This window comes from Falco cherrug, chromosome 5 (genome assembly GCF_023634085.1).
Source record: "Falco cherrug isolate bFalChe1 chromosome 5, bFalChe1.pri, whole genome shotgun sequence".
NCBI classification, from domain to species: Eukaryota; Metazoa; Chordata; class Aves; order Falconiformes; family Falconidae; genus Falco; species Falco cherrug.
The window spans coordinates 69,260,135-69,273,654 of record NC_073701.1 but is presented as its reverse complement, the minus strand read 5'-3'; the positions used below and the strand labels follow the sequence as shown (position 1 = coordinate 69,273,654).

Sequence of the window (13,520 nt, the reverse complement as noted above, 5' to 3'; positions counted from 1 at the left end):
CTCAGCATGGCTCGTTTTAGACCACTCTACCCCAGATTTAACAGAGCTATCACCTTCCCCCATGGCACTCTCCCTGCGTGCGTTTAGCACCACCTGGATGCATAAAGCACTGCTCTCACAGGGAGTGCCTGTATACATACATAACCAGTCCACCTCAGGGGACGTTTATTCACCCATAGTTAATGCTTATTTTGATAATCAGTGTAGAAGCTTTCAACACAGAGGATACACTATCGATCCGAGGTATCTTTAGTATTTCTGCTTTTTGCTGCATAACTCGTGTGGAATTATGACTAGTTGGCTTTCTAACAGGCTGAACACATGTTTACTTTTTAACGCAAAACAGTTCACCTAAGATGTCAGGGCACCTGGCAAATGTCAGTGAATTAATCTACTGAGGAAACGGAGGCCCATAAAGTTACATGATTCTTCTAATGTTGCTCAGGAAACTGATGACTTTTCTGGATTAGGACCAGATCCCTCCTCATTTCTACTCTGAAGGTTATATTTGACCTGCTTTTATCTTTCCTCTCTATCCAGTGACAATCACAACCTAACCAGCAAGAGCAGTATTTATTTGTAATGATCATTTATAAGGAGCTTCATAATGAATTTTATATGAGCTTTAACTGAGGAAGAGGCAGGTTTTCCAACCCATAAGCTCAAATGTGAGAAATCATAAGATCAAACATGAGAAATCTGGACCATTGATTTTCTAAAATAAGTTCCCTTTGCCCTCCTCCTTTTTAGTGAAATGCTCAGCTCTTGTCTGTGAACAGATAGGACTTTGTATTAGTCATTGAATGCAGTGAGTGTTACCACTGGGTCTGAATCAGACTACTTAAATATATCTGCAGGATAAGATGTAAGTAAATGTTCTGCTGAAATGGGCTGTTTGTGCTGTACGTCGCCTGGTTTTGCATAGACAGCAAGATTGCCCTTCATTAAGTTATCCATCTTGCCACAGGGCAAAACCTCAGACAGGCTTTTTATGAGCCACCAGATTTGTCCTCTCTCCCAAGCAAATAGTGCCAGTTAAGAGACACCCGCAACAGGGAGAAGCCGTGTGTCCTCCAAACCACAGCCTGCAGCCAAGGCCATTTTAACAGCTTGACCATCATCTTCTGATAAGGGGTGAGAAATGCATAAATCAAAATGGCATGAACACCGGGTACAGGGGAACCTCTTGTAAAGGCTAATAATCGTCCCAGTCGCCAAAGGAATAAGCAAAAGCTTGCAACAATGAAAGGGTAACTGAAGAAGTGCACGGCTCCTTCTGTGAGCAGTCAGGTGTGTTCTATCCACAGTTTGAAATTCAGCACCCACCTGATGGGCACAAATACAGGCTTGCCTTGGGTTCGTATTGCTTCACCCCTGAACCTTGCCAGAGGCTATTTTAGACACAGGCAAATAACATGGAAGGAAAACAGCTCAGCTGCTGGATGAGTTGTAGGTTGCTCCGGTTCATACCTGCCTCCTAAGCAGGCTGGGATTTTTTTTCTGTTTTCTTCTGGCCAAAAATAATTCCTCAGAAGATTTCTGCACATAATAGCAGAGAGCAGCGTGATGATAGACCTTGTGGTGATGGGCATGTGTGAGCATGTGCTGCTTTGATTGGACACTCTGGTCACAGGACGTTACAGTCCCCAGCAGGATCAGAGTTAATCATAAGCTTGGGTTTCCAAAGTGAATAATCGTATTTAAGATCTCGCCATTCACTTTCTGTGGCTGTTCTGCACTATTTACTTAATACGCTGTCCTGACCTACATCCCCTCCCGCTGATTCATTCACCACAGCGTTCGCAGAGCAAGAGGATTGAATAGCAAATCTCTGCACAATCTCTTTCACGTTTTGGCATAGTAGAAATCACTTTAGCTTTAGTAGTGAAAATCACTTTAGCTGGTGGAATATTAGGGACAAGTACAAGCCCAGCTTTATAGGATCCACCTACTACCAAACCTTGTTAAATTGCTAACACAGCTTACTTTAGAAAATGAAATGCGTATGATGTGAGGATATGACATACTCTCCTGTGCCAGTCAATAAAAAACCCTCCAAAGGGAGGATACGTACAGCCTTACGCAGAAGGAGCTGCTGTTCTCATGGCAATAATGCTTAGCACTACCAGAGCACTTTACATTTTCAAAGAGCTTTAAAAATGTTATGATCAAGGTGGATGGCTGGAATAGTAAATTTTCATTCAGTATTACCGTGAAGCAGCAATTCATTTCATTATGGAACATTTTAGGCCATATGGACTCATGAGAACATCTTGAGAAAATTGGTCAGGATTTCTGACTCATGATGTTCGTCCCGCAAAATGTAACCAGCAGAGAAGTCTTCCATTTCTTGAATTTTCTCTGCAGGGGGGTTGTAGGTCTGGCAGCAATGGCAGTCCAGGGGGTGAGAGGTGCAGGCTGTTTGTAGCTGTGGCATTGGTAGCATCTGATGGGTGAGAGTTAGAAGGTAACTGAAGTGGAGCAGACACAGCCATCACATTTGCATGGGGCAGCAGATCTCTGGGGAGACACTTCCAAGTTCAGTTTCTTGACCTAGAGCTCCAGAAAGGTGAGCTAGGGGTGCTGGTGCCTCCTCTTCAAGCCTGCAAAGGTTCAGGCATGATCATTGTCTGGGTCTTGCAGCCCAGCCATGCTGAGGTCATGATTTTTTAGCAATACATAACGATTACACAGGGTCAGCAGACCCTTAGCTGATCAAAGCTCTTAGCAGACCCAGTATGGACATCCATACTTCATTTTCACTCTTTTTAAATTCAGGTGAGTTTCCTTAGCCTGGAACATGCATGTTGTATAATATAGCCCTCAAAGTCTGAGGATTTGCTTCCTCAACAGAAATGCCATTCCCAGCTCCTTTTAAAATGCTCCCCTCAAACTTTTCCTTATAGAAAGAAAGTACAAAACCTGCAAAGTTACGAGAAATAAAGCCAAAAGTCCTTGCACTCTGGGAAGCCCCTACCGGGCACACAGAAAGCCCCCATGGTCCCTCCCTGGATTTGCAGTGAGGCCACTTCTCAGTGGAAAGACAAAGAAGATAAATGGGTCAGCATGAGGGATGACACCACTTTGGCTGGGGTGGCAATAGGGCACTCAGAGGCTTAGGTTCTCAAGTGGATTTGGTGTCCAATGTCCGTTTGGAAATCTTGGTAGAGTTTGTGGTTCGGTGCAGTTACAGCAGGGAGGTCACTTCTATAGGTGCCCACAGAGGGCATATGTGAAGGAAGGAAGGTGGCTTTTGTCCATGTGTTTGATCACTTGGAAGTGGGTCATCTCTAACTGTTCCTGTTATATCAGCCACAAAAATGATGTGCCATTAAGACACAAGGAGGAAAATGCAACTAGTTAAACATTCAAAAAAACATCTTTAACATAAGAAAGCGTGAAGCTGCAACATGAAAGGGAACTTTAAACACAAAGATCTAACAACATTAATCCTCTCAACATTATAGAGAAATAAAGATCAAAAAAGCTAATGGTTTTGAAATAAGAGCTAGAAGACCACATCGGGCTGGAGCTGCAGGGACCGTTGGGGCCACATGTTGAGCAGAAGCAGGATGTTTCTGGTGTGTATACAACAAGCTACAAGGAAACCACCCTCCACCCGGCATGTCTGCCTTTCAACATGCCCAAATACATCCACACCCTTCCGAAAGTTGTGGATAGAGAATTACTCTAGAGCGTGCTGGAAAGGGATGCTGAACTCCTCCTGTGGAGGCCAGAATATACAGTCTGCTTAAAGGCAAAACACGGACCCATCTCTTGAGCTCGCAGTGCAGGCATCGATTTGCAGGGTCTGCAGTCAGGAGGAGCTGCCTGCTGGGGTTGGGTTGGGAAGTCCACCCCCAGCCTGCAAGCTTCAGTGACAGTCCCATGAAACAACCCAAAGGGCCTGGGGTTTTTCTGTTTGTTTGGATTTTTTTAATGGGAAGTAAGGAGCTATTTTTGTACTCGGGTAACAGCCTTTGGACTGTCAGTAAAACGTGGGAGGTTTCACAGCAAATGTTTTGCCTGACATTTTCTCAGAAACAGCGGGAAATAATCAGTGCATAATTAAAGAGGCTCTGTCGAAAAGACCTGCAAATGTCTATAGATCTATGTAAAGTGCAAAGGGTAAAGGGTTTTTTTCATAATTGACATTAGTGAAGGTGAAGCTCAGCATGTTTTATAGAATTGTAAGATGATTTTCTAGAAATTACTCAAAGCATACACCAGCAAAAAAAGCCAAGCTGCTGATTCTCAGTAATTTTTTCTCCTCTCTTCTACCATTCTGTGTAGCAATGACCTCTCCTGACCTTTTCAGATAAGCAAGAGCACCCTCTGTGGTGCCTCCCTGGAAAAGAGCACCTTTGGTGGTGTATCCCTTGGCTTTGGAGGGCATGGGCTGTCTTTGCCTGAGAAACGTCTGCAGTTGCAGTTCCCTCGGAAGCTGCGAGGTGGGACGAGTAATCTGTATTCAGGCAGCTTTTACCCCCTCAAAAATAGTATGTGTCTAATCAGCAGGAAAACCTCTGCAGGAAACCAAACAATCTGCTCTAATCATGAAGGTAAATCTACACACTGAAATGCTTGGGGCCTCCTATAGACTCCAGTGACTCCTTAAGGAGACTGCTCCAGTCTATCAGTTAAATAAATACATAGGGGAACTGTTTTCAGAAAGTCTGATTATGTCATCAGCCAAGTGAAAAGGCTCCTTCAGAGCTGCCCTCATCTACTGAGTAATTACCGAGTTGGGACAGGGGGCTGAAAGTCCCCTTTAAAGCGTAGGGAAAGACTAGATGCACATGTGGAGCAGCTAATTTTAAAACTGTGGCATATCCTCCATTTCCCCTTCTCTCCCCCTTGCAGAATACCAAAGGGGTTAGGTCACATCCCAGAGCAATCACTTGCTATGGTTTCTTTTCCCCCCTCCGTTTTCCTTTATCAAAAACATTTTTTTCTTTTCCTCACTTGTGCTCCCAGGCAGAGATCTTATACACCAGGCTGTAGCCTGGAGCAAATATTGTCAAGTTACATAAAACAAAAAATACCTTTCTTCCAAATGAGGCTTTATAATGGTGACGTTCCTGGTCCCTTGTCTACACCACTGTTAATGGAGGCGATGCATTACCTAGTTTACAGGCAGGTAAAGAAATAACTGAGAGATGATGAGCATAGGGGGACTAGCAGCTAAGGGCGGACACCAAGAAAAGAGATAGGCAGGGACGGAGAGAGGAGGAAAGAAAACCAGGCTTTGCAGAATGAATAGCTTCTAACAAGTTTGAAGGAAATATTATTATGATTTTATTACCATATTCTATGATGCCACTCTAAAGACGATGTCCTGAATAAGTAATTAGGCTGAGAATATGAAGTTTGCAGCTGTATTTTCCTGTCCCTCCACCTGTCCTGTCAACGAGCTGATGAGCATCCTTGTGCTGTTCTTGTGATGCACCGCTCACTTTGTGTTCTCCAGTCCTCAAAGATCAAAATATAGATGGGGTCAGGGTGGGACAGACCTGCAGAAAATCAACCAGAATTAATATTCCAGCTCCTTCCTGATCCAGGGAGTGAATCAGAGAAGACATCAAGGCTTTGGGAGATGATGGCTTCTCAGCTCTGCTACACCAGCAGCTTTAGGGGGTCAGTGCATGCAGGTCCCTCGTGATTTCAGGTCAAAGTCGTGTTGTCCTGTCTACCCCTCTAAAAAGTGCCTCCTGAGAAGTGCCTCCATGAGGCACTGCCCAGCTGATTCCCATCTACTCCCTCCAAGTACTGCTGCCTTTTTGTGCACATTCCTCTGAAGGGAGAGTGAAATGAGTGACAAACAGCAGTGACAGGCAGCTGTCTCCAAGGGCACTGGTTTGCACTGTGCCTTTTGGTGAAAATACTTCCACCTCAGTTTCCCCAGCTGGTTATCAAACTCCAGACCACAGGCAGAATGAGCATTCATGCGATTTAGTTGGAAAACCTGTAGTAATTTAGCTGCATGATTTTGTGATGATTTAACTGAACTGCGAAATCCTTGTGTTGGTAATGTATTTTCACCCTCACTGGACCGGTTTCCTCATCCCACCTCGTTGCAGATGTTGACAACATTGAAGCTTCCACTCAGACAACTGCCTCCAGGGGGAAATGGGCAGGGAACTGATCTCTTCTCAACACCTGTTTTAGGAAGTTGTGCCAGAAGTGAATCTTTGTGTCCATAGACTAAAAAGGGTGTTTTGGCATCCAGCTGAGATGGAGAGAACTGGCAATATATGTGTTCTGCTGAGCCTGTTCAGATGAGACCCACCCTTACGAATGCAAGCTCATCGAGGGCTAAAAATAAGTCCACACCAGCTGAATAAGACTGATTTTAGATGGGCATTGTTTAATATGTGCAACTTTCCAAGATACTGCTCCCTGGGTAAATAAGGTGCTTTGCAGACTGTTGCATAAGTCTCATATAAAGACCAAGTCACCTTCTGAGGCCAAAACATGTAGAGGCTGCAGGACAGATGGGTGGAGAAAAGACCAGAGTGTAACTGTGCGATAGCTAGTCAACACACGAAACAAAAGGATGAAATGTCGCATGTGGCAAAGCTGTCTTCTCAAATGCTCTTCTGGAGTGTTTGAAAGAGTTAAGCCCAATACCGGAATGTCTTGGGAATGTTGGCAGAGGGAGAGCTAGCAGCTTTTTTCCTCCCTCTGGATGGAGTCCCAGGACTGAGCTTGCAAAATGATGACTTTGGATCTGAGTTCCCTTCTTGGTTCTGCAGCGGAGAGCTAGGAAGTGATGCAGTGTAACCAAGAAGCCCTTTGAGAGGGATGTGCAATTGCCTTCCTAACTCAGGAGGGGTATTTTTACCTTTTCCCCGCTCACCCCTGGGTGCAGCAGAACTTGCTTTGAGAAGATACACAGAGGGAGAAACCACATTCTGAAGGGCGTGTGCGAAGGGAGAAAGGCACATCCCAAACAGTTTATTTTGGCTGCTGGTTTTTGTTGTCAGGTTTGGTTTGGTGGTTTGGCGGGGTTTTTTCCTTTCTTTTCCTTCTCCTTCTTTGATGGAAATTGCAGTGACTTTTTAACCTTGCAGTTCAGAAGGCGCCTTGGGATTATCCGATTGCCTCCAAGCAGGGAGTCCAGGGTGTTTCACACGGGGAGCTGGCATGGCTGCTGTGCTCTTTGGCTTTGAGGATCTGCTCTACAGCTGGGACAGCCTGGTGTGGAGTCTGACATCCCGGGCTCTGAGGACTTGTCGTTTTGGAAACCTGAGGGTCCTGCAGCTCATGCTGAAGCCATGGTGCATTTCCAGAGCCGTTTACCAGGTAGGGCTGCAAAACACCAGGCCAGACCCTCGGACCCTGGTGCTTCAATGGGGAAACAACCCCGAGGGTCGCACAGGGTCCTGTCCTGTTACTACCAACCGCTTTGGCTTCTACCACAGGCAGTGGGACAGAGGAGACACCATGGGCAGGGGAGGTCTAGGAGGACAAACGCAGCTTTTGAGTATAGTGGTGGTGGGGTCTTCTGTGGCTGAACACAGGTCAAAACTCTCCTTCCCACAGAGCAGAGGGGAATAAATGAATGCAAATTCAGGGTCACTCTGCTATATCGCCTTCCCTTGAGCTTTATACTCATAAATACAGCTAGCCTTAGCTGTTCCTCAAGCTGTCCCTGCGGCTGCACAAGAGTAATTTGTAACTTACCGAGAGGAAAGGACACCTGAAGGCTCCTAACCTGTGGAAAATGGGCAAATAAAGTGGGTCTCAAACTGCAGTAGCACTAGTTATGCCTGCTTGACTTGTGCAATGCCTTCTGACCGCTTAGTCTTGCAAAGTTGTGGCATCTGATTGCCTAAAACTTTTGTTTTATTTGGTGTGTGTTTTCTGTGGTGTAGAAAGGTTTGGAGCTTGGTCGACCGGCTTCTCTGTAAAGTTAAACTAACGCTTGCAGCTAGAGGTATAACTACACAGCTCTAATAAACTATGTTTCTGAGGCTGGCTAAACGGGGTTAAATAAACTGAACATCCCAGTGAAGGCACTAGAACTGGATGCCACTTTGAACAGAAACTCATCCTGGTCCATAGGTGAGTCCAGGTTGAAATGACACTGCAAACTATCTGGCATCCAGCTTGCCTGCTTTTTGATCAGCTACTGAGTCTAGACATTTATTCTGCTGTGGGGGCAAACCCGTTACAGTATTTATCAGCTTCACAGATTTGGCTAATGCTGGACGCTGGGTTGACTGATGGGTTTTTGCATTCGGAAAAGGCATTTTCTGCTACTCCCATTTGCTTGGTATTTTGCTTTTCCTGTACTTTGGAAGTCTCCACGTATGAAGCCAAGTTATACAGAAGAAGCCAGATTAAAAGCCTGTAGAAATTGTGTGTGTTGTTTAGAGGGAGACCAGGGCAAAAGCTCTTAGTAATTTCAGCAAACTTTTGAACCAGCTTCAAATTATGTTCTGGTTTCAGCTGACTTCAGGAATAGATTTTATGGTTGCCTTTGGAGTTCAGCAGGCATGGGCAGCATGTTTATTTTAAGTATTTGTTTGTTCTAGAAGATGCCTGCAGTCAATAACACAGACCCATTCCCCGGAAGGACCCCTCGTCCCACTGAGTGCCCTGGTGGCCCCAGGGCAGAGCTTTGAAACCCCCATGAGAGGTACACTGTGATGGCTCCAAGTGAACCAGCTGCTCTCCCTGGGCTGCACTTGGCCTTGGCCAGTATGACTGCCGGTCAGTCAGTCTGTGCAGAGGCTGCCTGTGGTGTGGGGTTGCCCCATCCGCTCTCTGCAGCTTGTTTTAGGAGCCTGAACCTGAAGCAAATTCACTGTCATGGGCCTGGGAGGGAGGAGCAAGAGGACTTAACACTGAACGCCCTTTTTACTCTCCACCTTTGTAGTAAAACCATCTTCAAAAACTAAGGAGACAGTTCTCAGATGCGCCCAGATTCCAGTCACAACTAACATCCCCAGCCTATGCACCATGCATCAGAGTGTTCTACTGCCTGTGATAACTCCTGGGACTGGTGGTCTTTTAACAGATTTACTCTCTTGCAAGCATTGAGCCCATGCACAAGTGCACTTTTTCCATTACAACTTGCACATGTCTTCAGCCATCCCCCATGGCATTATGTCATGGCCCTGGCATGTTATCCCCCTTTGCTAGAGTCACCGGGGAAACAGGGCAGGGAAAGGTGCCTCCCTTCCCATCCCAACGAGCATCCATGCAGCCTGACACTCACAGGGCAGGGCTGACTTGAATAGTTGTCTGTTTCTCAGGCAGAATCAGCGAACATCTGCAAAAGCTCAGTAAAACCATATCACTTTATTTGTCAATGCCCATGAGCTTCCAGTTCTTTGGAGAGGACCTGAAATGGTGGGTCAGGTACCAGGACAGTTGCTACTGGGTGGAGGTTTGCTTGGGAAAGGCAACTCACAGCTCATCGCCGCACAGAGCCAGCAGCAGCGATATTATTAGTAGCCAGTATGAGCTGATAGCTAATTCTACATTTATATATTAATTCTAACAGCATTTCCTCCAGTAGCCAGCATCCTCCGATTTAAATGTTGATGGGGTATTTTAGTAGAATATTGTTTGGACAGAAAGCCTGACTGTTTAATCACTTCCCAGAGACAGAGACTTCTCCCACTGTTTATTATTTAGATGAGCAAATAAGCTCTTGACTATGCTAGATTTTGTTGCTGCTTTATATTAATCCCTGCTGCTACTGCATCTTGAGAGCAAAGCAGATCAGCTGTAGCACCTCTGCCTGGTACCATAACCCTAAAAAAACCCTAAAAAGAAACATTAGTCAACTTTGTAAAATTAAGCAACACTTTTCATACTCCAGAAAGTATGCTTTATGGTTTTTTTCTTTGAGTTAATCACATCTCAGTGCATGTCTGCTTCTGGAGCCATTTGCTGGCTCACCCTTGCTGAGACTGACTTAGGAGTACCACCACGGATGAGCAGGACTCACGCTGCTGCACACACATCACCAGGGAGGACTCAGGTCCTCCTTTGCACCATGAACCAAGACCCTGGGTGCTTGGGTACAACCCTGACTTGGAGAATTTTTTTTATTTCTTTCCCTAGACTGATGTCTCCACCACACAAACTCTGAAAAACATCCATGGGTTTGGTAATTCCCTTTTACTGTCCCATCTACAAAATACATAGAAACAAAGATAATATTGTGTAGAGGGCACGGTCCAGATTTACTGCCAGTGCAAGAGGCAACGGGCTGTTGAAAAGAAAAGGAGTTCCAGGCATCAACATAATAGTGTAAATCCCCTTATGTCTGACAAGTGAGACTTTGTTTTCTTGGCTCTCGGGAAATCAGTGGCAATGCGTTAGCAGGGGTAGATAGAATAGCAGTTTTGGGGTGATGCTGGTCGTGGTGGTCAGGGTGAGATTCCCAACCACTTGAGATTTCAGTCTTCAAGTCCAAACCAAAGGAGAAATGTGAAGTCTGGGTTTGCTCAGGCTGCAATCTGAGCAGCAGTTGTTATAAAATAGATTAAAACAATCAAAAACTGTTCCTTCATTCTTGGTCTCCAGTCTGGATTTGACTCAGAGGTGCTGTGTAACTCCATTTCTCATTGCCTTTAAGAGATGCTGTGGTACTCAGGACATCTGAGAAGTAGAGGCTTCTGGTATCCTGAAGCAAGGTACCATCATCTGTCTCAGGCTGCTTTTCTCTTCCCAGCAAGCAAATCCTCCCACAAGTCCGCTGTGATTCCCAGGGATACTTTTGTCTGCACAGTCTGACCAAGCCACTTGCCTTGCTCTGTTTTCGGTGGGGCTAACAGTCACCAGTTGCTATATTTTAATTGTGGTGAAGGCTTGCTATATTTTAGCTGTGCTTTGTGATCCACCATGTGGCTTTCTGAGTGCATGATTGAAATTCATTTGAAAAAGGAGATTAACAAATAAAAAGCTTCCACTCAACGCTTTCGACAGTCAGTTGTACAAGGTGCCATAGAGCTGTCGGGTGTATTTTTACCAACGCCCAGAAGATGTCTGACTGCTCTGACCTACTAAAAAAATGACCCTGTGAACTAACACAGTGCCTGCTTTTGCAGAAATACTTACATTTCAAGAAGTGCTGGGGGAAGGCTGGTTTATTCTGGGATAGGCAGCCAGTTCTGCATTTTAACATCCTGAAGATATTTCACTATTTATTTAATCTCCAAATCCATCAACAAATGTTTTAGTTTCCCAGTGATGCCTGTGCAGTCTCAAAGAACATTAAGCAGGCCAGGACCTACATCTTCAGTAAAAATGCGTTTATGTGTCTGTCTGTTTAAAATCCCACCAACTGCTCCTACCAAGTCAGAGGCCGGCCACTGGACGCAGAGCAGTTTCTCAAGGAGCTGTCATACTAATCACAGACATTTAATTCCCCACACCCCCTACACAGTAGTGCCATGTACTTTTTGCATGCTGCTTCTTATCCACCGAGTGCTTGGAAAGGTGATTAGGTAGCATCATGCCTGTTTTACTGCCATAGAAACTAGGGCAGAGACGGAAGAAATTACTCATTTCAGGGTACAGACGCAAGCGCAGAATTGTCTTCAGCACCTCATTGCTCCCCGTATATCCAGTTATAGGTAAGGGGATTAAGGAAGGAGGTGTGCTGTAGCGTTCAGGGGCTGGATGTTTACCTGAAATGAGGAAGAGAAGAGAGCTTTTACCATGCTAGCTGGAGGATACAGGCCCAAGGAGCAACAGCAGGAACAAGTGCAGAAACCAAGGTCCCATGATGGGGGAAGGATACCTGCGGGGGCTGGGCACCCCCAGACCTTGGAGGGAGATTGCTGCTGCAAGAACCCCCAGTTCTTGCAAGGCAGATCCCAGCTCACTAACTGGTTTCCAGCTGTGAAAATCACCTATGACTCCTGGCCCAATAGTATGGAGATGTTTTTGCAGTGCTTTAACTGCCTGCCACTCCTCTCGGGCCAGAGCTGGCAGGTGTCATAGACCAGAAGGTGGTTCTTCATCTACGTACATGCAGGTGTGCTCAGCCACGTGAGCCCCCAAACCGCATCCTCCTTGGGCCTTGTGTTCGGCTACTTCATTGCCCTTATTTTCCAGATCTTGCCATTTTATCTACCCTCAGGAGAGTGCAGCTCAGGTGTGTTTCCCACCTGGTGCCCGCTGCTGGCAATGAGATGCTAATGGATTTTCACCCAGCTGCTGCAGGCACCAGGGAGCTGAGCTGAAGGACTTTTGGGCTTCTCCTCCATTCACTTGGGGGACTGCTAGCACCCTGCTGGGTATTTCATTGATAAAGGGAGCAGTTTTACCCACCTCGCAGTAGGTTTTGAGACATCCCCGCAAACCCATGTACCCCATCAGGACTGTGGTCATCCTCCTGATAAAGAAGCAGCTTGGGAAATTCATTCTTGTTTCAGCGTCATTCCTCATCCTGCTTGCCTTGACAACATCTTACTACGGTCTAAGCACAATTAGGGATTCAGGAGCAAAAGCAGCATTTTGCAAGCCTGCCCCGCTGCCGCAAAAGGCTGTGCAAATCAATGTCGGGCAAGAGAGAGGAAGGAAAGGGCTGAAATGTTAAACACATCATTTCAGATTGGTAAAACTTCCAGGATTTGATTTATAGCTTCATCACCAAGTAGATTAATGTGGAATTCAAACACAACCAGCTCTTTGCTTTCCTTTCAAGCCTGACATATTAGCATTTCCCATTAATCTAGTCAGCTCCAGAATGATGAAGGCTGAGGAAACAGGGGATTAGGCATGTGGTAGTGTTGGGTGGGTAGTAGGAACGAGCCAACAAAATTGGAGAGCATGGGACCTTATCCAGGTCTCAGGCTGTAGCTGAAGCTGTTTCTGACTCCCTCAAAGTCAGAAAACCCAGATCCTTTCTCTTCTGGTTTTGGGCAGAGGGGTCTTCAGTGGAGTAGTTGATTTTCAACTCATAAGGACAGCAGTGGGTGTGGGTACCAGTGCCACCCGTAGAGCTGTGCTTGCAGAGCTCTTTGCTGGCAGCCTTTCTGTCCTCGGAGCACTGCGATGCCACAGTGCAGCCGGTGTTCAGGAGGCTTCAGGTCTCCTAAAGACATCTCGTGGGGTATTGTAATGGGTCAGGCCCCTCCGAGATTGCAGCCTGCTGAATTCCCACTTTTAGTGGGAGGCAATTGTGACTTTTTTTTCCCTGGCATTCTTTTCTGAGCTAGTCCACAAGCTCTGGAGCTGCCCTGGAGACTTCTCAAACTTTATTGCTACATATTTAAGCATTTATGAGGCTTGAACTGCTTCCCTCAGAAAAACTCCAACAGCAACTGACACAAATCACACAAAAAGGAGGAAAATAACACTCCACCCAAAAGCCCCAGAGTTGCAGAAAGGGCTAATGAGCCTTACATGTTTCCGAAAGCCGCTCGGGAGCTTTTGGCTTGCAGAGTTTCTCACCCCATCTTCATTACAGGCAGAAGTAAAGAGGCTTAGACAGGCAGGGGAGGGGAGAGAAAACACAAAGGTTAAAAAATCATCTTTGCCAGAAAACATGT

The 13,520-nt window shown here is 45.9% G+C and overlaps 1 protein-coding gene across 6 annotated transcripts in view; it reads left to right on the top strand.

Annotated features, from left to right (window-relative positions):
* Positions 1–13,520, top strand: part of FRMD4A (FERM domain containing 4A) — a 386,250-nt gene that overhangs the window by 187,103 nt on the left and 185,627 nt on the right. The window contains exon 1 of one of the 6 annotated variants that reach the window (XM_055710528.1): positions 6,737–7,305. The exons of 4 other annotated variants lie outside the window; for them this stretch is intronic. In XM_055710528.1, the coding sequence (XP_055566503.1) occupies positions 7,147–7,305 (159 nt within the window). In that variant the 5' untranslated portion in view covers positions 6,737–7,146. Of the gene's footprint in view, positions 1–6,736; positions 7,306–13,520 lie in introns of those variants that run through there. One more of the 6 variants, XM_055710527.1, reaches the window with a different exon arrangement.